This window comes from Glycine soja, chromosome 2, assembly GCF_004193775.1.
Source record: "Glycine soja cultivar W05 chromosome 2, ASM419377v2, whole genome shotgun sequence".
In the NCBI taxonomy this organism is placed as follows: Eukaryota; Viridiplantae; Streptophyta; class Magnoliopsida; order Fabales; family Fabaceae; genus Glycine; species Glycine soja.
Window position 1 is genome coordinate 8,696,786 of NC_041003.1, and position 25,694 is coordinate 8,722,479.

General features: G+C 29.2%; 1 protein-coding gene across 1 annotated transcript; it reads right to left on the bottom strand.

The window, feature by feature from the left end:
• Positions 1 to 7,179: 7,179 nt before the first annotated feature.
• Positions 7,180 to 14,230, bottom strand: LOC114385669 (aluminum-activated malate transporter 4-like). The gene is made up of 8 exons (XM_028345684.1): positions 14,140 to 14,230; positions 13,632 to 14,034; positions 13,231 to 13,368; positions 11,599 to 11,868; positions 10,548 to 10,684; positions 10,311 to 10,457; positions 8,859 to 9,524; positions 7,180 to 7,722 (listed from the first exon to the last, which is right to left on the bottom strand). The coding sequence occupies exons 2-7, from the start codon at positions 13,972 to 13,974 to the stop codon at positions 8,904 to 8,906; spliced, it is 1,656 nt and encodes a 551-aa protein (XP_028201485.1). The 5' UTR covers positions 13,975 to 14,034; positions 14,140 to 14,230; the 3' UTR covers positions 7,180 to 7,722; positions 8,859 to 8,903.
• Positions 14,231 to 25,694: the final 11,464 nt, after the last annotated feature.

Here is a 25,694-nt window from a genome sequence, read left to right on the forward strand (position 1 = left end):
GTGGAAAATCTCAAGTGGGTTGCTTGAGGACTGGACGTAAGCACGGGAAGTGGCCGAACCAGTATAAATCAAGTTTGCATTTCTCTCTTCCCTTAAACTTCTTTTATTTATTGCTATTTATCTTTGGCTTGAAAGAAGTTTATTTTGAATTGTCTTTTGAGTGATTCATGTTAAGGGTGCATTGTTAATCTAAAAAGAGAGAGTGAAATTTTAATTGGGGAATAGTCTTTGTATCTTAATTCAACCCCCCTTCTTAAGATAACTGAGGTCATTTGTCTAACAAGTGGTATCAGAGCAAGATTCTTGTATAAAGTTTAAAAACTTCAAGAATAGATATGGCCTCATCCAACTTTCCATTTCCTGAGGGAAATTCTATTAATAGGTCTCTTATGTTCAATGGCGAGGGTTATCACTATTGGAAAACCCGAATGCAGATCCTTATTGAAGCCATAAATTTAAATATATGGGAAGCCATTGAAGTTGGTCCCTTTATTCCTACAAAGATAGTGAGAAATGCAACTATAGAAAAACCAAGAGAGGAATGGAATGATGATGAAAGAAGAAAGGTTCAATACAATTTAAAGGCAAAAAATATAATCACTTCTGCATTAGGCATGGATGAATATTTTAGAGTCTCAAATTGTAAAAATGAAAAAGAAATGTGGGATACATTGCAAGTAACCTATGAAGGCACAACTGATGTCAAGAGATCTAGAATAAACACTCTCACACATGAATATGAACTGTTCAGAATGTTTCAATATGAGACCATAGAAGATATGCAGAAGAGATTTACTCGTATAGTTAATCATCTTGCATCATTAGGAAAAATATTTCCTAATGAAGATCTTATTAACAAAGTGTTGAGATGTTTAAGCAGACAATGACAACCAAAAGTAACAGCAATTGCAGAATCAAGAGATCTCACTAATATGTCTCTTGCCATTCTCTTTGGAAAACTTCAAGAACATGGAATGGAACTTATGAAACTCCATCAACATGAAGATAATGATATAAAGAGAAAAGGAATAGCACTCAGAGCCTCATCATCTTTTATTCAAGAAGAAAGTGACAAAGAGGACTTGACTGAAATAGAAGAAGATGATGATGATTTCAGACTCTTTGTGAAAAGGTTCAATAAATTTCTGAGAAACAAAAGAAATAAAAGGGAATCAAACATCAATACAAAGAAGAAAGAAGAAGACTCCTCCTTAGCCCCAACATGCTATGAAAGCAATCAACCTGGGCACATGAGATTCGATTATCTTGTCTTTGAAAGAAGAATTGAAAAATCTGACAAGAGGAATCTCAAAGAAAAGAAAGAAAAGAAAGCATAAATCACATGGGAAGAAAATGACAAAATTTCTTCAAGTGATTCAGAAAAATAAAATCATAAATCGGGGTATCATGATGAAAGACTATGAAAACGGAGAAGAGCAAAGTCGATACATTGATAGCAATTTCTTCAAACACATGACATGCATCAAAGTTTATTCATATTTCTCCCCAAAGATAAATGGATATGTGATTTATGGAGACAACAAACAAAGACCACTTGATCAACAAGCCCAACAAGTAATATCAAATGATTCTGGTAATCGATTACACAAGAACAGACAGCCTGTAATCAATTACATCTCGTCCTCCAGTCACGGTAAGAGCCTGCTCTGATACCATGTTAGATTTCATCTTAAACCAATTGACATTAAGTGAAGTTGTCCAACATATATATAAGCTGCACTCCAAGGATTGAGGCAGCCGATGTGGGACTTGGGTATTTCCCAAGGATTTCATCATGAAACACTTTCATCATTTGAGGTCACTGTAGTAGTTGTTCCATTTTCCTTCTTTCTCTTTGGGTCAATCTGAGTAGGATGAACAGTTTCAGCCTGTTGATCTTTCTTAAAAGTCTGCACTCAAACTTTTTGTGGCCAGGTTTACCACAATAATAACAAGTTAGTCTAGTGCGAGGTTTGGACCTGCCTTGTGATTTTTCACATTCTTACTTCCTTTATTTTCAGCGACGTTGGCTTCGAACTGGTTGTTCAAGCCTCTTTCTCTCCGTATTGACTCTTCAATCAACAAACTGTCTATAACATAATCCATGTTGAGCTTTCCTTCTGGAGTGGAATTGCTGAGAGTGACAACTAGAGTGTCCCAATTCTCAAGCAAAAAACTGGTGAGTAGAAGAGTTTGTCAATCTTCTTCTATCTTTATTTTTGCTTTGGCCAATTGGTTCACAAAACCTTTGGAGATGTTCAAATGTTCGATCATGTTTTGGCCGTCCTTGTACTCCAACTTTGCCAATTGTTTGACAAGGTAGGCTTTGTTTCTGGGCGTCCTCTTTTGAATCAAGGATTCAAGTTTTGTCCACAACTCAAAGACATTAGTGTAAGTTGACACATGCTTGAACAAGCTTCGATCAATATATTTTTGAATCATTGCTACTGCTTGCTTTCTGATTCTGGAGCTCCTAATCTTGTCAATTTTCCTTTCTGGTTTGTCTTGTTGGGTGATTGGTTCATGCAAATCCTTAGAGTATAAATAGTCTTCCATTATCGGCTTCCAATACATGTAAATATAAGTAGCTAGCTTGAACATATCTCCATTGTGAGTCATGGCTCCCTCCATCTTGAGTTACATAGGCTATTTAACGAAACTAAGAATTATCGTATACCGAAAAATTTACCGTAGTTCGCGAACAAGTTTTTCCTTAACCAAATCTTTTCCTATACACTTTCACAATCCCACGTTTTATTTCAACAACACAAGAATATTCCTTTTCTGAAGTGGATGATCAGATAACGCCGCAACCACATAGCATACTCAAAATTTTCTTATTAATACGGTACCATCATAATTTCCCTCCTTCGTGAAATCAAAATAGGCACTAATGCGGAAACGTAAAAATAATAACGCCATAATTTTTAGCGTGAGAAAGGAAAAACCACAGGACCCATATGTCTCTTAAATCTCCACTATAATAATAATGGGACTACAAAATACAACAGTGTATCCCAAAGGCACCAAATTGTTGTAGGTTGTAGGCTTTGAAAAATTTAACTTACATTAAACGCACCGAATACAAATTTGCAGGTTTCATATTTCCTTTGAAGTAATTTCAACATGACCAAAATTGATGGATGCACGTTTCTTACTTTCTCAATTGGCTGGACTCATAATTTTCAAGCATGGTAGGACCTATAAAATTAATTTAAAGATTCATTTAAGAAATTTTAGCATTTGAATGAATTTTTGGTTTAGACATAAAGGAAAGTGCTCTTCTGGCCTTACATTTCGTAATTGGTGTTAATCACCTATGGAATGTATCACAGTTAAAGTTTTAATTTTCTAGTTCAGTAGTTTTTTTTTTTTTTTTTATGTATTTTATTCCTTGAACCGTTTGGAAGGATTTGCCATTGCCTCCTTTCTTGTATATAATGCTTGTTTCAGCCACACTTTGTGACTACTGTTTAATGATATTTATTTTTATGGTTAAAAAAAGTTATTGATTTTTATAATAACTATCTTATATACTTCTTTTAAATAAAAGAATAAATAGGTAGATTGGAGTTGTACGTGGATTGAATTTTTTGTTAGGATGTTTCTATATATGCTTTACATAAGTAGTGTGACTATGCTGTGTATTTCTCTATTCAGACTTTGTCATGCTTTCTAATTTTGTAGCTTAGATAGGCCAATCTTGTGAATTAGTTGATTTTTTTTAATAAAAAATTATTTTGGCTTTTGAAAAAAAGAGTAAATAATAAATAAAATAATATTATATGCTAATTAATAAATTTGATGATATATGTTATCATTGATTACATATTAATTTTTTAATAAGTTGACAATGTAATTTACAAAGCAAATACATGTCTGTTACTTAAACTTAAAAACTTTTATGCTCTTCATACTAATATAGTAATATTTCTAGTATAAATAAAATTAAAATATATTATTATTATTATTAAAAACCCAAAAATCAAATTACATATATATATATATATATATATATATATATATATCATTTGAATGCTAATTTTGAAGAATTTTCATGATTAAAACTAAAAGACAATAAAATTTACAAATAAATAAAAAGATACTTAAAGAGCATGTTATTAATATATATTTTCATTTTTTCTTGATTTAAAATTAATATATATATATATATATATATATATATATATATGTATGTATACATGTATATATATAAATATGTATTTAATAATTTATTGAAAACTAATGTACTTTGGTTATTATTTGTTTGAAAGAATTAGTAAAGTAACTACAGAAAAATTAAAATCGAAAGTTAAAAAAAAAGAAGAAAAAGACAAGAAAGAAAGATATGAAGTGGAAGAATGGAAAGTAATAAAATAAAATTACAATTTATGAGAAATAAAAAAAAATGAAAATTGACGAGAAATGTAGAGTAGCTTTTATATATATATATATATATATATATATATATATATATATATATATATATATATATATATATATATATATATATATATATATATATGAATGGATTATCAATATATGCATTAAAGTGAGAGATTATACACACCTACAATTTTGAAACAAAGGCCCATGTGAAGTTTGATTCAAAAGTGTCATTGCCTCCTATTTCAACATTGGTTCATCAAATGGGTCTTTGAAATTGGCCTTCTCACTAAGGTCCTGGAATTCATCCACAAGATTTTAATTTGAAGCCTTGAAACAAACTCTATTAAAATGGAAGCAAATGTTGCCAATTAAGGACAGAGAGCTTGCACTTTTATATACTTTGGAATCTTGTTCAAGTAACTTGTTATCTCCATAAAATGAACGAATGGCCATGACATTTTATTGCACATCAAGCTCTGCGAAATGCGCAAATCAGGAACTGAAGGCTCTATGTTTATTTTAAGTTTTGATTCTTGAAACAGCTCCTGTTTCACTGAGGAAAGAGATTAGTGAGCCAGGGTTTGTTTTCATTTTCATTGTGATAGACTCAAGATAATTATTCTATAGCTACTCATCTACTCCTATTATTCTACCAAAACTAAGAGAGAAGATAAAATAATAAAATTAATATTCTTTATTGATGATCATTACACAGCGCATACCCTATAGTAATTTTAGGAAAAATAAAATAAAACTAAACAATGTAAAAGGATATATAATATCTAAATCTTCAGTCTATTTGGACCTCTCTAGGTAGGCTTTTTTGCATCCTGCCAGCTCTCTGAATTGACCAAGAGGAATCACTGTTTATCAATCATCTTCTGCAAGTGTTCAGCTGCCTCAACTTTTTCCATTTTTTCCACTTTGCTTCCAAGTTGATGCAATATTCAGCTCCTTAAATACCAAACTTCTGAAGTTTATTACTGAAAACCATTCTCTTTTCTGGGGGTGCCTGTATTTATGAATTTTGATTACTAACATTTTTTATTAACACCAACATACGTGTAAAAGCAATGAAAACTCCATTGATTATGGGTTATGGGTAAAAAAAACAAAACTCTTCCCGCTTTCCAAACCAATTGATAAATCACACATCATCCACAATAATTTTTTTTATCAGTTCATCCACAATATTTTGAATCTGTAACTTAATTATATTCAGTCAACATGCTTTAATTTTAATTACTGCAATAATAAATTAATTTAATTTAGACAATAAAGAACATATTGTAACAGTTTCATTTATCTTGTCTTAAATATGGGGAGAAAGAAAGATAAAGAAGTGAATAATTAGATAATCTTAGTAGCAAAATAGACAAGTAACGGATGTTATTTATGGACTTCAAAAAAATGTCTCCTGAGAAATTATACATTACTGATAATTTGGAGTTTGGGAAGATTTTAAAGAAAAGAGTATATAATATATGCAATAGTAATATAAAGGATTTTTACAGTGTTTTCCAATCATAAAAATTATTTGTTGCATAATAAATTTATTAATTTTTATAATAATTATTTTATTAGTCATTCTTATAATAGTATTTTATTAGTTAACAATATAAACTTTAAACTGACTCAAAGTGTTACGAATCCATGGATCAAAGGGATGGAAATCAAACTGATAAGAGAGATGGAGATCATATTGAATTGATTGGAAAAAAAATTATGCATTAAAAGCTCTTATTTATAGAGCTGGTTATGTTAACCATTCCTAGCTAACTTCCTAACTAACTATTAACTATCTATAATGTCTGTTACAAGCCTCAAACAGCAGATAGAAATTGTAATGCTAATCATGTAAGTTAACCATTGCTAGGTATCTTATGAAACTCAACTTCTCAGCTACCTCAGACATTTTGTAATAAATCAATCTTCCAAGTTCAAAAATTAATTAAAGGAGACATTATTCATGAACTTTATTTTTAGTAGCAGCATAATAGTCTGGCAACTAATGCTATTCATGAATTTTAAGAAGATTATCTTGAGACTTGGGAGAAATTATACAATACTGAAAATCTGACATTTGGGAAATGTTTTAAGAGAATGGCACTCAAGCCATCAAGCAGGAAATAGAAATTGCAATGCTAATAATGTAAGTTAACATTGCTAAGTGTCTACTTCCAAACGTATTACTTGTGAATCCTTCCCATCACATTCAACACAAACTAAACTGGCTTCAATTACCGAATTTCATTTTAAAGTACAAGTTTGATTTGCAAGAAAAATAAGTTGAATTTGAATACTAATTAAGAACCCTTTCTTGAGTAGCTTATACGACAATATTTTTGTATGACTTTTGCTAGAAAATTATTTTATATAAATTACCATCAAAGATAATGATATCTCCCAACAAAACTTTTCGAAGTTAAAACTCTAATATATCATTAAAACTTTAGAAGTTACGTATTCTTTTATAGAAAAAGTTATGATCGATTAAGTGTAACTGTTCAATCCCTCTCTCCTTTTAGTGATCTTCTAATTCACTTTAAATACTATTTTTCAAGAAAATTCATTTTATTCTCAACCATTTTATCAAACAATTCATGGGCATTTTTAATTTTGTCATATTTAAAGCATGTATGAACCAAAGAAGCCATCACACTGGAATCAAAGACATTGATTTATGTTATACACAGAACCTTTCACATGGCTTCCAAATTGAATACAAAATTTGTCCTCGGAACTTTACTAAACAAGTATGAAAGAAAGGAGGAGAAATTAACAATGCTATAAAGTCATATCATGTATCAATACCAATTGATGAACAAGGGGAACTTTATTACAAATTTCTATTATCTCCATTTCAATTAAAATACAACATCCATAATCAACTTAAACTAAAAGAAAAAGAAATTTTCACTGCAACAATAAAGAAATTCCAGTCAATAACAACCCCCAAAGGTCCAAACCACGTATGTATACATAGCAATAGCATCAAGGAACATATACAAGTAACTCATCATAAAGGTTTTCGTCCATCCCAAATAATGATTAAATGAGAAGTGATGAAATTGCTTCAAGGATCTTTTGGAGATAGAGTAGAGAGAAAAAAAGAAGGTAGGTTTACAAAACAATGCTATAATGTTTCCAAAACACCCAAACCTGACTAAATATAACTTGGATCTATGAATGTCTACCACCTCTCTGTTGTGAAACCTCAGATTTTACGAATGTTCTTACTGCTTCTGCTGCATTTGTTGAGTCACAATAATGCCTTTGAAGAGCAGATCTTCAAAACTCATATCCACAAAACCATATCTTCAAAATCCAGATCTACAATATCCAAATTTGAAAGAAAAAAAACTTTAATCTAAAGAAAACAAAACCCAGATTTGAAAAAGAAAAATCCAGATCTTAGAATCTGTTTGGCTTATGATTATTTGATTACTTTTTTTTCTTTTCAATTTTTACAAATTTTGATATAAATCATCAAGATAATATATAACTATAATTCAATAAAATGTATATTTTATGTGAAGTTATTGATGGTACAATAATTAGCGTGAGTTACATTGATATAAATTAATTCTAAATATCATCAATATTTATTCCCATTTTGAGTATTTGTTTTGTCAATACTCATAAAGTATATTCAAGTATAATTATTATTCTTAGTCATTTAGGATAAATCTGTTTCACTTTTATAATAGTTAGCTTATAAGTCAAAAAATATTTTTTTATTAGTCGATAATGTAAAAATTTTGCGATATAAATACATGCCTATTATATTCTGAAAAAATATTACACTCCTTTATACTAATATTATTGGTACAAGTAAAATTAAAATATATTATTATTAAAACCCCAAAAATAAAATTATATATATATAATTAAATATTATTTTATAACAAATTTTAAGATTAGAATTTACAAATAATACTTAAAGAGTATGTTATTAATGTATATTTTTATCTTTCTCGATTTAAAATTAATATATATATATATATATATAACAAAAAAATATTGTCAATAATTTATTGAAAATTAATGTACTTTGATTGTTATTTGTTTAAAAAATTTAGTAAAGTATCTACAGAAAAATTATGAAATTAATACTGATATTTTATAAAATTATACAAAAAATGAGTCGAGAAAAGAAGAAAATGAAGTAGATGAATAAAATGTAATAAAATAAAATAAAAATAAAAAATGCAAATTGAAGAAATATGCATGATAACTTTTATATTATGTATAATGACTAGTCCAAAATTTGTTTTGAAAGTAAGTAAAATATAACCAGTAAAAATCAAACTCAAATAATACTTAAATAATTTAATTTTAATTCAACATATTAATTATTTATACTCAAATCACTGGATTCATATATATATATATATATATATATATATATATATATATATATATATATATATATAAAATTACACATTAGAGTGATAGATTATACATACCTCCAATCTTGGAATAAAGGCCCTGTGAAGTTTGGTCCAAAAGTGTCATATTGCCTCTTTCAACATTGGTTCATCAAAGACGTCTTTGAAATTGGCCTTCTCACCGAGATCTTGGAATTCATCCACAAGATTTTGAAGCCTTGCAACAAACTCTATTAAAAGGGAAGCAAATGTTGCCAAGGACAGAGAGCTTGCACTTTCATATACTTTGGAATCTTGCTCAAGTAACATGTTATCTCCATAAAATGAGAGACGTGGCCATGACATTTTATTGGACATCAAGCTTTGTGAAGTGTGCAATTCAGGAACCGAAGGCTCTATGTTTATGTTAAGTCTTGAATCAGCTCCTGTTTCACTGAGGGAAGATATCAGTGAGTTTTTGTTCTCGTTGTCTTTGACATCAATCAACAAACAATTGTCATTATTTTCAATTTCTTTAGGCTTTTTTGCATCCTGCCAACTCTCTGAATTGAACAAGCGGAATGATTGTTGATCAATCTTCATCTGCAATTGCTCAGCTGCCTCATGCACTTTCAAGAGTATGTCTACATTGCTTAGCTTTTCCATCTTTTCCACTTTGCTTCCTAGTTGACGCAATACTTCAGCTCCTTCATTACCAACCTTCTGAAGTTCATTACTGAAAACCATTCTCTTCTCTGGAGGTGCCTGTATTTATGAAATTTGATTACCAATAATTTTTATTAATTAACACCAACGTACGAGTAGCAGCAAGGAAAACTTCATTGATGATGGATTATGTGTAAAACAGGAAAACAATACCTCAGACATTTTTGTATCAGTCTGCCAAGTTCAAAAATTAATTAAAAGAGACATTAATTATTCATGAATTTTGTTTAGTGGTAGCTTGATAGTCTGGCAATTGATGCTATTCATGAAATTTAAAAGGATTATCTTGAGACTTGAGAGAAATTATACTATACTGAAAATCAGGCATTTGGAAAATGTTTTAGGAGAATGGCAATCAAACAGGAAACAGAAATTGTAATGCTAATAATGTAAGTTAAGATTGATCAAGCGAGAATTGAAGCAGACGATTATAGGCTCTGATACCATGTTAGATTTCGGCTTAAAACAATTTGACACTAAGCGAAATTGCCTAACAGATATATAAGTTACACTCCGAGAATTGAGACAGACGGTGTGGAACTTTCTAACATAAATATATAAGTTAGAAGTCCTCAATATGTATGCAATTGATCATTGCATAATTCCCTCCTTTCACTTTATGAAAGAACCTCTAAGAAAACTAAAAATCAGGTAGACGAAGCTGGATAAATTTACAATGAGCAGAGCCAATTATAAACAAAAAGTTCAGTCATGGTTAAATCAACCCCAACCCCCCAAAACAAAACAAAACAAAGAAAAACACATAAAAAAAATACAATAAAGGTAACGTCTAGTACAAATCATACAAGGAAATGTTCCTTTTACCTGAATTTCCGAAAGTATGCATCCATGCATTGCCATGACCATGAAAGCACAATGCCTCAAAGCTCCACTGACTTTAACATAGCTTCTCCAAGGATAATTGAATGTCTTGTACGGACCATGAGGTGGCTCCCATGATGCAAAATCTAACTGCAAAGGTAAAGATAAAATAAAAAATTCTAGCCACTACTTTTTAGGCTATTGAAAAAAGGAGAGATGAAAACTACAAAATATGAATACCAAAGACTCTTCTTGACTTGACGATTGAACTGCTGCTCTATAGCCACGGTAAAGTGGATCATCTGAGGCTTGATAAACCAGAATTTTTGAAGGGACCCTCTCATATGCAACACATTGAAGGTATCCATTTACACAACCTAAACAACGTTACAAAGAAACAAGTTCAGAGTGACAACACCACCAAATTTGGATAAATTTCTTCCTAAGCAATTTTTTTACAAGAACAAAAAAAGAAACAAAAAATTAAATAAGTTTCTCTCTAAACTAAAATTAGCTTTTGCATAAGTTAATATTGTGCATCTCAAAGGGGTAAACATTGAGAAGATTTACACCAATGGATTATGAATAATTACATTAGTCAACTTGACACCATACTTTAATCTAAAACCTTAAGAATCAAGTTTATAGATTTTGCCTTCACTTATATGATGTTCAACCTTCTCATTTCTACACAATGTGAGACTTCATCTCACACTTGTACTCCAACAATCTTCCTCTCAAGTGTGAATCTCATCCACATAGTAGTCTCCCCTTCGAACGGAAGTCATTTTTATCCACATGTATTTCATGGTAGTCATTAGAGTCCACATCCTCTAGATACTTACATCATCGCTGCACCTATGGGACACGCCGCCTAAACTCACCGCCAAGAAGACTTTTGATTCAAGGATCCCCACATATATAGATTCAATGCCAAGGAAAGACACAAACCTGAACCTTAAGATTTTTTATTAAAGTGTGAGATCAAGTTCACTTATGTAGTTGCTCATGATCAATTGGTGAAAATCTACCCGTATTTATCTTCCTTGATTGCACAATAATTAATAAAATCATCTTTTAGGGATGTTAATATAAAACAACTTTTTTAAATTAACTTATGCACAAGTTAATTTTAGCTTATAAAAAAAATACATTTAATTTTTCTTATTTTCTTTATTATTGAAGTGGTTATGCTGAAGTTTATCCAAACAAGCTCTAAATATAGAGAAATTACACATAAACAACACCAACAAATATTCTCTTCACTACATATGAGGAAGTTCAAGCAAACCTTCTAAAGATGTAGCAACTTCTTTGAAATTTTTCACCACCAATTTATGCAGATCCTCCCCAGCCCAGATGGGGTATATGAAAATACTCACAAACAAGCATATGCCAGCACCAACAGCAATGAGAATTAATCTGTATAAGGCTGTGGAGAAAAAATCTCTGGTAGTACTACCAGATACCAATACAATACAAAATGTCAACAAAAACACACGAAAGCCATATTCATATGTCTTCATTGCAGGCAGTAACTTCACAAAGCTTGCACAAAATCCTGCACACCACAAAAGCAGAATCATCAATCCTAATTTTTTTCTTTTATGAACAAATATTGTAAATAAACATAAGAGTCTAAGAAATTTACTATTTCTTACACCAGCTAATGATGACGAGTACTTAATTATTAGTTAATAATTTTCATAGATTGATTCATGAATTAGGAGGTACTTAGAAGAATTTTTACAGAGATTTTATTGGTTTATGATCTTCCTATAGGCTCGTTCATTTTATCTTATTCATATTTGATTGTTGATAAGTAAACAAAATAAGCTATTTTTTTTTTAAACTTATTCTGGCTTTCTAACATATTTCTATTTGGTTAACCTATCTGTACAAATTTTCTAACTAAGAATTAAGCCATATCATTAAAGAGTGTAAAAATGGTACGAGAAATTTGGTTTGAAAGAATCAGTTTGGTGTAAAAAAAATGGTATAAATATGGATCAAAACAAAAAAAAAATCCCCTGTTTCAAAATAATTATGGGGATAACTGCTGGCTACACATTCTTATTTTATTGATTTTGATACAATTCATATTAAACCAGGACTTGGCCCAAACCTTTTAGTAGAACTCGTATGAAATTCATCTAAGAAAAAGAGTGCATTATTGTTAGCATTTGTTATAATAATTATCATAGGTTTCACAGTAGAATAAGAAAAATCAATAAATAATATCAGTTGCAAAGAAAATATTAGTTCAATTGACTATATCTTACTCTATTAATACTCTTATATCACTTTGTTTGGAATGGGGAAAATGGAAAGATTGACTGTGGAAGGAAAGAAAATTAACATAACAATTTGCATTCGTTTCTATGATTGGTTTCACATATAAATGGAAGGAAAGAAGCAAAAGTAAGTGGGACTCAGAATTTTCAATGCTTCCATTTTTTTTACATAAAATGTGAGAAAGCTAGGTCTATGAAAGAAAATGACCAATTTATCCATATATATATATATATATATATATATATATATATATATATATATATATATATAAAGTGTGTGTTTAAAAAAATGAAGAATAGAGTAATTTTTTATACTTAAAAATATGTTATTTATGATGTTTTGGTACCTAAGGATATACTTGGTACCTAAACTTAGTAAGTTTAAAAATTTGTAGAACTAATTTGAATAAAGAGAGAACCAAATAAACACAAGTAATTAATATTTTAGTGTTATCTACATATCTCACTAATGTGTACCCCCAGAATTTTTCTCAGGACCCACTAATGTGTTCCAAAAAAATGTGTGGAGCTATATAAAAAAATGTGAAGAAGTGTGAGACAGTGTTTCAGTGCAAAAAAAACAGTACTATGTTTACTGCAAAGAACACTTAAAACATTAAATATTCTACCTGCAATAAATATACAGAGTACGATAATAAGTTCTTCGAAGTCTCCGGCTAAAATGGCCAACTCAGCAATTCCGAGAGCAAGCCCTCCAGCGGAAAGCGTTCCGAAAGAACGATTCAACCCTTTGCTCAATGTCGCACCTACACCCAAAAAAAAAAAAAATTCGAAAACATCAAATAATAATAATAATAATAATAATAATAATAATAATAATAATAATAGAGGAAATATTTCTTTACAACTATTATACTGTCGTACTATTAGTTTTTTTAACTTGTAATTTTTATTTAAAATATATAGAGATAATAATGATAATAATAATAATGGTAATAAATTGATCAAAATGAGAAGGCTTTCCGCTGAGAATTGTGTGGTGCTTTTTCAAATTTGAAAGTAGACGTACCTACGCTGAATTCAAAAATGAGAACGACAGTGAGAACAGCCCAGATGGAGTACTTGCTCAACTGTTCCTCCTTCACGTAAATGAACAGCGAAACCAGGGCCAGCGAAAGCCCCGCCTTTGCTGCGAACGCCACCTTCCGCCGATCTGACCGCGCCATCTCCTGGAGCTGCCGGAAGAACTCGCACACGCCCTTGTAGACCGTCGCAGTACGATCTGCAAGGACACGCAGAATTCCCCCAGCTCTGTTGTTGCTGCCATTCAGCGGCAGCTCATGGCGCGAGAGGAGTCTTTCCTTGCTCCTCTCCGCGAATATTTGCCTCAAGGACACGTTTCTCGATACCATCACTGCAACTTTTCTTCTTTTTCTTCTTCAATTCTTTCTTTTTTCTTTAATGGAAACTTTCTTGAACATGAACAATAAACCATTGATCTTCAGTTAGTTAGGGTCCACTAGTGAAAAAGATGGAAGAACCAGAAACAGCGAAACACACAGCAAATGTAAGTTTACCTTTATTAAGATGGAAGAACCAGAAACAGCGAAACACACAGCAAATGTAAGTTTACCTTTATTTCCAGTTAAGTTTTTTTCTTATAAACATTTTGGCTTTACCACCTTTTCTATTAAGTTCTTGAACTTATTGCCGTAACAATTACTTGTTATATATATATATATATATATATATATATATATATATATATATATATATATATATATATTTCCTTTTAATTCTTTTTTATTTTTTTACATAGTTAAAATATTAATAATTGTTTTTTAGTTAAAAATAGAAATAAAATATATAATGATTTGATAAAAAAATTGTTCTGATAAAAGTTATTGAAATATTTTATTTGTATAAGGATAAGGTTGGTTCAGTGAAGGAATTTTGAGTAATTTACACGAGTTCTTAGATTCTAATTTTGTTTCTACCATTGTATATACACACAAAATATTTTATTTTTGCATTTTTTTTTTTGTATTTTAAGTGGAGGATTCTTGTGCCGATCGGTTAACCAAAAATCGTCTTTAAGTAACTCGATCATGTGTGTGGCTTCCATTTTCATCTTGACTTGTAAGATTAAATGTGTGTTGACTGTGAATGAGTTCTTTCTCTGGTTGTGTTTGGTTGAATTAATGTCACTATAGTGAAAATCAACCCAAATTCTCATGTTAAAGCCCTAATTACTTTATATTATTTCAGATTTTCACATTCTAAATTCACGTTTGGGAGGGTTAATTTGGATATACATCCAAACACCCACTCAGTCTTTCTTCTTGGTTTGAAGTGATATCAATTTGACTTTGCGAGAATTTTTTCTTTTTAATATATCTTAATGATTAATTGTTTCTTACAAGTGTGTATCAAAGTATTTACACGAAGGTTTAAATCTTTTCTAATTGATCGAAGAATAACTAAAAGTGATTATATTCCTTCAGAAAAAAAAAACTGAAAGCCATTATTTTCAATTATTTCATAGTGAGCGTCACATGTATTGTCTTCATTCGTATGAGTAATTGATTGATTGACTATTGCCACAATTATTTTCTCTGTCTATTATTTATCACAAAATTAAAGCAAACTAATAATAAAGAGAAAACAAAGATCTCAAACAGATAATAAAATATTGTCTGCCAGATATAGTTTTAATATATTTATTTATTTATATTATTTCAATACGCAAAACATCAATTTTATTTTCTCCAAATTCCATTGAATGTTCTGCAAGGAGTTTTCATTAGTTTTTAATTTTTTATTAATTGAAAAATTTGTTTCAATGTTCTGTAAATAATTTTTTTAGTAATTTCTAATGTTTCTATAAAGTTACTTGAAGTAGTGTTTTTAAAATATTAGTTTTTAATTTTTACATTTTTTATTTTTATTCTCAATATATTTATTTTTTTAATATTTTTAAAAAATAAATCATAATTTTATTATTTTATATTTTTTAGTTATTTCACCAGTTAATTTTATCAAATATTTATAATTTACTAAACTAATATTTTAACTTTCAATTTTTACCTATCAGTTAATTTTTTTTGTTTCTAGTCTTTTTCAACTAGTTTGTGCTGAATATAGCTTTAAATCAACAAATGGATATAATCAGAGGGCTTAAACGCGTGTGTTTCAAAATAAAATTCATTATTTGAACACTGCATGCATGAGATGATGAAGCCAATTATACCACACGTGCCAGCATCACACGTTATATAAATTCATTATTTAAACATTGATAATAATTTATACCATGGTTATTAAACTTTAGTTTTAAATAGTAAGATGGTACGATTTTATTTTATGAGTTTGCACAATTCCAACGAATTTGAATCACACATAATCATTTTTTGGTAGACTTAGAGTAAACTTAATAGAATCGAACCAAACTTTATAGAATTGTACAATTTTATGATTTTGTATTTTTTAATATTTGTTTTTTGTTTAGTTTAGCCTCTAAACTTTAGTTAATTTATGAATTTTAATTTTTTATGTTATTTATAACTTTGTACAAAGAGGAGAAATAACTTACATCAAAAGAAAATGAATGACTTAGTTTATGTGATGTACAACTTAGTTTATGTGGAAGCAATATTAACTTGGTTGGAGGAAATTTATAAGTGATTTAACTTTATATGCATTTGATATTAACAATTTGGTTTTAAATGATAATGTTGAAGATCATTTCTTAATCGAAGAAGAGCTTGAAGATAATGGTGGTGGTGATATTAAAGATGATTTAATTAGAGAAATGATGAACATTTGAACTATTTCTAGGCATGACAGTGGAACCCGTATCCGTGGGTATCCGCCCAAACCCATTCCGATTTTGACGGGAAATATCCGAATTGATCGGATACGAGTTCAGGGATTATCTAACTTTTATAATCGGAGTCGGGGACGAGGATGTCACTACCCGTTCCATACCATTCTCGTACCGTCCCTATGATGAAATTATTAAAATTTTATTAATTACTTGTTAATTTTTACATAATTTAAATTCTTTTCTTGATGATTTTTGTAAACAAATGCTCTACAAATACAAGTAGTTAAAAATAAATGTGTAACAATCAATTTTTTTTAAATCATATTTTTAATATAATTTTTTTACAATTTTTTTTTACAAATCTAAACTAGGGACGGGACGGGGACGGGATATTCAATATCCGACGGGTACGAGAACGAGATAACAAATTTTAACCCGTTAAGTATAAGGAACGAGTCCGGGTATATGTTGGAAAGTTGGATCGGCAATTCAGGAGACAATATCCATCACCTTCCAGTTATCATGTCTAACTATTTCTATGTTTTTCTAAATACTTTTATTTTAAAAATTTATGTTTTATATTATATGAATTTTTGTTTGATTGGATGTGGATTAGGTTAATTTATTAAATTATTGTTAAAGTTTACTATTTTGATTTATTTTAAGATTAAAATTTAGTTATAATTTTATATATAAAAATATTAATATATTTTTTTATATTAAATAAATTCTTGCAAATTTATGAGTAGAATTTATAAAATTTCTACCAATTTAGGTAGAATGGTGAGTTTCACTATCTTGATGTGTCTTTTTTCTTCTACCCCACATCTCTTCGCATAGGCCGAAGGCCTTTATGGTTGATGTGATGTAGCTACCCAAAACCGGTACTAGTATTAGAACCAAACGCATTTTAAATATACTCTTTTTAAGGTACTATGTTTTAATTATTAAAATTTATTAAAAATTATCAATTAAAATTAAGAGAAAAAATTATTTTAATTTTGAAATTTTTAATAAAATGTAACCAAGTAAAAGTGTGTATTTAAAATAATGTATTCTTAATATTTTTCTGTTGGGTTAGACCATTAGAGTAATAATATACTTTTATATATCAAATAATTTATTAAAACTTACCATTCTTTTAAATCTATCCCTTTTTATTATATCTTATCATTTATCACACTTATATGCATCTGTACTCCCTTTTCACTCTTCACTCTGGTGTCATTTAACATCAAAGTATATATCCATAGATTAATCTCTTTTTTTATTTATTTATTTATTTCCAGAACAATGATTATGGATTTTCTTGGAGTGAGGCCTATCCCACTTTTAACCACTAGTTCACTATCTATTCCCCATTTTTGCCATTCTTCCATCCTTTTCTCTGCCTTTAATCATTTCATCTGACAGAATCTCTAACAGAATTCATATATACGTTACACGTTTTGCATTTTTACTTGCTTCATGGGCATGCAATGGGACTTGTTAGAATTTTCCAATAATTCTTCAGGGTCATATGGGACTAACTAATGATGGTCGGGTCCTAGAGCTAATAAATAACGTGATTAGATTTCTTGGTTTGTCATAATATTTAATTGTTTTTTGGTTTGTCCTATTAAAAACCCATTTGGAGCATCTGATAAGACAAATGAAGACTTATTTTTCCAATTTTAAAGATTGGTGTGCGTGCAACACAAACAATTTTGAAACATTTAATCATGTCCTCAACAATTAAGTAACTTTAATTTCTGTTCTAAATTTATATAAAGTATATGCCATTTTAATTTTTCTTACATTTTAGTAACAGAGCAAATCTTATATGATTTAGGACCTGATTACTAGTTATTATATATGTTTCCTTCAGTAATGGATACGGGAATTTCAAAATACGTCAAATTTTGTTATTTCGTTCTTTCAATTTCGAGTTTTGCAATTTCAACTGATGACACCTGCACTATGTAATTTTTAGTTAAATGATTGCTATGCTCCAAGTTGCTTTACTCGATGGTTTAAATTTTGATTTCAATTGTCATATTGTTTTCGTTATCTGTTGATTAATTTCAATAATTATATAATTCTAAAATCGATAGATTGGGTATGTTACGTTCAGTGATTTCAATAATTACTTAATTTGATAGGATATGTTTCTTATTTCTTGTTGATTAGAATCTTTGTTGAATTGCACTACATTATTGTTAATTACTATGTTACAAAATTGTTAATGATATGTGAATTTTGTCCTCATTCAATTGGTATATTTGATTGTTTTATATTAATATTGAATTGAGACATTAATCACCATGACATTAATGGTCATAAATTTGAAAGAAAAAAAAGGAACTTTAGAGCAAGAAATTGGAATTTCACAAATTTTTGTCCGCATAGCTCAACTCACTATTTTTTTTATTATCAGTAGAATGGTCCACTCACTAATTTTTCGGCCTGTCATGTTTTACATGTGTGTTATTTAGTAATCATGAATTGGTCTTGGCCTCAGTGTTAAAGGGGATGAGAAGGAATAACCAATGTACAAAGTTATTTTCTACATTTGTTATGAATCGATGTAGAAAATACATTTTTCTATGATTCTGCACGTTCTAATTTAATTCTGAAAATTGACGTAGAAATTCATAAAAAATAATACATAGTAAGAAGAATATGATGTAATATTTTTCACACAATTAAGGAAGGTTAGTGTAGTGTATATTTATAAATAAAAAAAGGAGGATTAGTGTAGAGATTGATAAAAGTATGAGAATTTTGTGTAATTTTTCAAAACTTCAGAATTAGTTAATGTAATTTACTCTTATTTTTAATAGAATTTGGAAAATTTTATTTTTTTCTGTTTTTGGAATTAAATACTCCTTTGTTGTGAAAAATTAGGAAAAAAGAATGATGATGCATTTTTCATTTGGTTTTCATAATCATTTCTAGCATAGTTAAAATTTATTATGACAAAAATGAACCTTCATTATATTTGAAAGACTAAATTGAACCTTTTACCCCAATATTTTATAATGTTGCAAATTTTGTCTCCCCACATAAAAAAAGTTGCCACAATTAGGACTTTTGTGGTGTTTTTCCTTTAATTCATCATAATTCAGATAATTATAATTGTGTCATAACTTTTCCATTAACCGTGGCTATTGTTTACGTGTGGGCAAATTCACAATGTTTTATAAATTGAGGGCAAAACTCTCAAAAAAATTAGGGGACAAAATTTGTAACATTGTGAAACTTTGTAGGCGAAAAATACAAGCCTTATTTGAAAAAATATTTTTTTTTTTATTTCATTTTCAAATTTTTAAGATTTTAAAACATATTTTTTTTTACTTCTTTTTTGTTATTTTAAATATGGATCGGCTTTTTGCTCATGCAATCATTTGTTAGAAGTGTCATGGAAATTTCTAGAGGTTCTTAACAACAAAGAGAAGATTCTCATTCACATTTACCATAAGTTGAGGCAATTCATTGACTTTCAAATTCATATAAGTCATGCAATCTTTTATCAGGAGGATCATGAAATTTTACCCACTGGACTCATTTACACCATTCACAACAAACACACCCACCTATCCTTAATACCAAATGTCCTACCAATAAAATGCAACCCTACCGTTACCCACATTCCCATAAGGAGACTATGTCCAAACTTATCGACGACATACTCAAGGATGGGTTTAATTATTAGTTCTGGTGACTGCTCCTATTCTCCTTACCTATTTTTTGTTGGTTAAAAAAAGATGGAACCTGTTTTGCTTGGACTATCATTCCTTAATCACCATAATCATTAAGGATCATTTTCATACACCCATTATTGATGAGTTACTCTATGAATTAGGGGGTGCTTCCATTTTTTCCAACATTGTCAAGGTATCATCAAATCAAAGTCAACCCTACTTAAACACATAAAATGACTTTCAGAACCTATTATGGGCATTATGAATTTATGGTCATGTCATTTGGCCTTACCAATTACCTTTATAGTTTTCAAGCCGCCCTGTGTTGATAATCAAGTGATGAAGATCTTTTTTGTTTTGGTTTCTTTTATATATGCCAAACATGTGTGGATGTGGCATTCTATTTGGTGTTTTAGACTTAGGCATGTGCGTGATTTAAGTTTTAGATTAGCTTAGTTCATTCCTAGAGACAACCACTTCAATGCTTGACAGTGGAGAAATGCGTATACATTGTTATTGTTTTTTTCTTTCTTTTTATCTAGGATACACAACTTTTGTTATTGTTAAAAGTATACAATCACAAGTTGTCAATTTCTTGAAGTACGATTGATAGAAATGTATGTGTTCCTAGTTTCACTAGCTAGCATTATTGGTATATAACTCATGTAGCAAAAGTATCATTCACGACATGATCATTGAAAACTGTGAGTGTTTGTTATGAATAATGCATCGTAAACAAGACAAAACTAATTGAGCAATCATGCTTGCTTGGACGAATGTACATTGAATAGTTGTTTCATGTTTGGGTCCTCTTGCCCCACACAAAGATAGATCAGAAACATAATTACGAACTTCTTCACTACAAGGAACTAATTAATCTCATCCGTCATCTTTAATTGTTATTTTGGTCATTAAGTGTTTTTGAATTTTGTAATGTGTGCTGCGTTTCAATCACTTTAGGATGCAAGTTCAAAGAGTATATAAGAAAAAAATTCATCTATCTTAAACACTTTCTCGGAAAATATTTAAATTATACTTTTATCTCTTTAGATTTTAAAATTTATTTCTTTTCTTTTGGAATGTGATATGAATTACACTTTTTTTAATTATAAACAAATTTCAAGTGCATACTTTTCAATTGTTAAAGTTTAAGGTAGAGAGATGAAAAGATAAGAAAAGAGAAACTAAATGTTATTTTGGATAATGCTCAAAATGAGCAAATCAGTTTTTATATGAATACATGAAACCTTATATAACTAAACTTGTAACTAACTAAACTAATAACTAATTTGTAACTAACTAAACTCATCTATATCTCTAATATTCTCCACCCTTGAAGAAGATAATACATTTGTATCAAAGAAAATGAAAATAAAGTTTGAAAACTATATCTAAACATGTCGGAAATACATCGGCCAAAACTATAGCTTCTAGAAATCTTTGACCAACTTTGACTTTCTCAATCTTTTTCCAAGAGTTCAAAGCAAGCATCAAAGCTTAACCATCAAGCGAAATCAACAGTAAGACCATTTGGCAAAAACTCAAATCATTAATCCATGAAACTATCAAAGCTTAACCACCAAGTAAAAACTATACCTCAAAGTTTAGCCACTTGGTAAAAGCAACAAGGCTTAATCATCAAGAGCAGAAGCAAAACAACAATTCAATGCTTAACCATCCATGGCAAAAGCTTAAACAATGTTTAATCACCATGGACAGAAGCTTACATAAATAAAATAGAAGAATCATAAAATTCGTCTTCTATGAGGACTTTTTACAAACACTTTGTGAACCAACAATAACTAAGGCTTAACCACCCATGGCAAAAGCTAAAATCATCAAAACATTCCTAAAAGGCTGAAAACAATAAGCCAAAACAGGCCAAATATCAATGAAACAATGAAAAGATTATTCACCAAACAGTTGGTGTGCACCTTTTCGAAATAGTGCAGGACTTCAAACAATAGTCAATATCTTCAAAATCTTCAGTAGCATTTAATCAAACACCTTGTAGGCAAACTGAAACTTTAATGGATGCATACAATTATGGTTGCTTATATGAGGTTTTGACTGTTGTTGCCATGTTATCAACTGAAACTACATTGCTACTAGGGCAGAGGAAGATTGAGAGCAAGAGGAAACATACAATACCTAACCTTCCTGATGGTTTTGGATTGGGTGATCACATTCATTTGCTGCAGATATACGAGTGTTGGGATCAAACTGATTTTGACATTGGTTGGTGCAAATATAATGGCTTGCAGGTGTGAGGGGTAGTGCGTTATGTGCCACCAGAAGCTAATCACATTGACATTGGTGAGGGAGGGTGTCGCGCAATCCATTCCTATGAGGAAGTGTTTCAAAGGTGCGCGTTTTTTAGACAAAGCGGTGAGGGAGGTCGTCACCACCATGAATCTGTGAATAAACGCTAGGGACTTGCACCATTTGGTGGTTGTGACGGTGAGGGCAAGAAGTAGGTCTTCATGTGTTTGGCTATGTGAATGCTTATTCCACCATTGAAGGATAAAATGGTTCCATAAAGTGCCATAGTTGAAAATGTTATCCTTGGAAATGGAAAATTGAAACAGTGTGGAAGAAGAAGTAGAGATCAGCAGAGAGAACAAACGCATGTGGCAATGCCAATGTGGGCATGATAAATCTGAACGAAAAAAAAAAAATGAACGAGGCAGTGGAAAAAAAATGGAGATGAATGCTCTGATACCATGTTAAAGTTCAAGGTAGAGAGATGCAAAGAAGAGAAAAGAGAAACTAAATGTTACTTTGGATAATGTTCATGGAACCTTATATAACTAAACTTGTAACTAATTTGTAACTAACTAAACTAACTTGTAACTAACTAAACTAATCTATATCTCTAATACCAATGATTTTGAGGTTAAATTTGCACCTAATTTTTTCTTTGAAGGCTAAAAGGTGTTATTGATACCAATAGGAGGGAAGAAAATTACATCGGAGAGCTATAAAGGTGTACAAGAATTACTTACATAAAAAAAATAGTAATGGTGTCGAACTACCATATATGTCTAAAATATGCATAAAAAATCATAGGTCAAAAGTGCCAAAAAAATATACCATAACAGCCCCCCAAATTACAGATTAATGCATTGTAAAGGCCCCAAACAACAAGAAGAAAAGAAGGTTCATGGCTTATGACCTTTCTTGTACAGTAGCATTCCCAAAAATTATAATCTATTTTGCATTAAAAAAATATACAACAATAATAAATAGAAAAAAAAATAGATTTGCGTACCCGGATGTACGTTCTTGAAACAACAAAATTTTTCTTCAATAGTGTGAAGACTATAAGTGTATTCACACTAAAACCAACCAATCTATGCTATCCACTCTTTGATAAATGAAAATCTAAAGAACCAATCATTTTTCTACTTTTCAGGTCTAAACTGGTGTGCACTTTACCGGTAGATGCTTCCATTTAATGTTAAAAAGATGCGAATTTAGGTATTTTTTCAATGAAAAAAGGGAATATTTTATTTAAAATAATTTTATATCTCTTTATCTTTATAAAAAATAAAAATTATCTCATATATTTTATTTTAAAAAACTTCCTGATATAAGACCAATATAATTCACAATTAAACAATTAATCGCATGACTAATTACGATAATTAATCATCGCATCATCTGATCTTGACATGCAACAATAAAATATTATTCTTATTTTATAGATAACTTCTACATTTATACAATAATACTCCTTTTTTATATTAATTATATTCTTGGTGTTAGCAAAAAATATAATAATATTTCACTAAAATATTTATTTGATTAAATTAAATTCTCTAATTTAATTATCAAATAAATTATTTTCTTTTGCAAAGATTATAACATTTATTTCTGTGTGATCTCATAGGTTCAATATTAAACCGGTAGTAAATTAATCATAATTAATTTACTAATCAAAATAGGGTCTAGCAACACTCATTGACGTCCAGGTAGCATGAGGTAAGATCTTTTACTTTCAAGAACCATTAGAAGAATAATATAATATTTCTTCCATCATTTATAGCTCAAGGTTAACCCTAGAGTATAGTATTATTGTCAAACTCTAATAAGCTAACACATTTAATCAATGAATAACTTAAGAAACTTTTTTCTTCTTTCATTCAATTGCCTTGATCAAGGTCTTAATTCTATCATAAAGCTCAAACTCATTACGTTGAGTTGATGGATCCCTTCTTGATTAATTGTTAATTCTATTTAATCATATTCAATATTCATTCAACTAGTACCCTAAGACATTAGGTGTCTGAAATTAAAATATAACAAATAACTTGTTAATTATTATGATAATCTCATATCAAATAAAACTATTATATTTCTTCATGAGAACTTCCTATTGACATATCAAGGTAATAGTATCTATTAGGAATTCTCAATTAAGTCACTTTAATTATAACATCCACATATACATAATCCTTATATGCAATTTAATAAATTAGATCTATTGATCTTTATCCAATAAAGACCATTAGATATATATTAACTTATCCGGATTATTGATATCATATTCACAATAATCTTACAATCAAGAACAATTTAGATTGAAATTATAAATAACTTTTTCTCATTATCATAATCTCTTCATGATAACAAGCCTATAATTTAATCAAGAATTTGTCGAATTAACAATTTAATAAAATAATAAATATGATAATAAAATAAAGAATAATTATTTACTAAAAGTGATAACATAATAGATTGAATAACATTTATAGTTATGTTCAACAATTTTATCACATTTGATTATTGAACTCATCTAGTAACTATGTAAATCTTAAATAACTATACAAAGACAAAACAACCCAATTAAAAGCTTATTGATTGGGCTCTAAAACGTCAACGATTTATGGGGTTGTTGTTTTTTGTGGAACTACTTATGGTTTAATTTTAAGCATGGTATGTAAATTATTTTACTGGATCAGAATTCTTTGTTATTCTTAACATAATATTTTTAACATAATGAAAAAGAAAGATTTATAATAACATAGCATTATCATATTAATTAGACTTAAATATTTTTATGATGCTATTTAATAAAAGGAGTATATTAAATCAATATATGAAATTATAGGTGTTGATCAATTTAGTTAATAAAATTGTAAAGTATTAATTTTAGTCCCTAAAATAAATATACATTAGTCTCTTTATTCCTTATTATTAAAATTTTAAGATTAAGAATGGTCATCGTTTAATAATTTTAAAAATTAAAATAATATTATAACAATTTCCTTTAAAAATCTAAAATAATTATCATTTGGTAATTTCAAGGATTAAAATATTATTATAATTTTAAAGACTATATTACCGTACTTGTAATTTTAGAAATAAATTTAATGCTTAACTCATTTAATAATGTATTGATACATTATTTAAAGATTCTAATTTCTTACATAATAATTACGATAGTTAACATTTTAATGATTTGATAATGTATAAGAAAATATATTTTTGAATTGATATTAATTTATTAATTTTCGTCTAGTAGTGAATCCTATTTCTATTTTTATGCATAAAATTAATAATAAATATTTGAATAATTATGTAAAAAAAATTGACACTAGTTTAATACACTCCTCGTTCC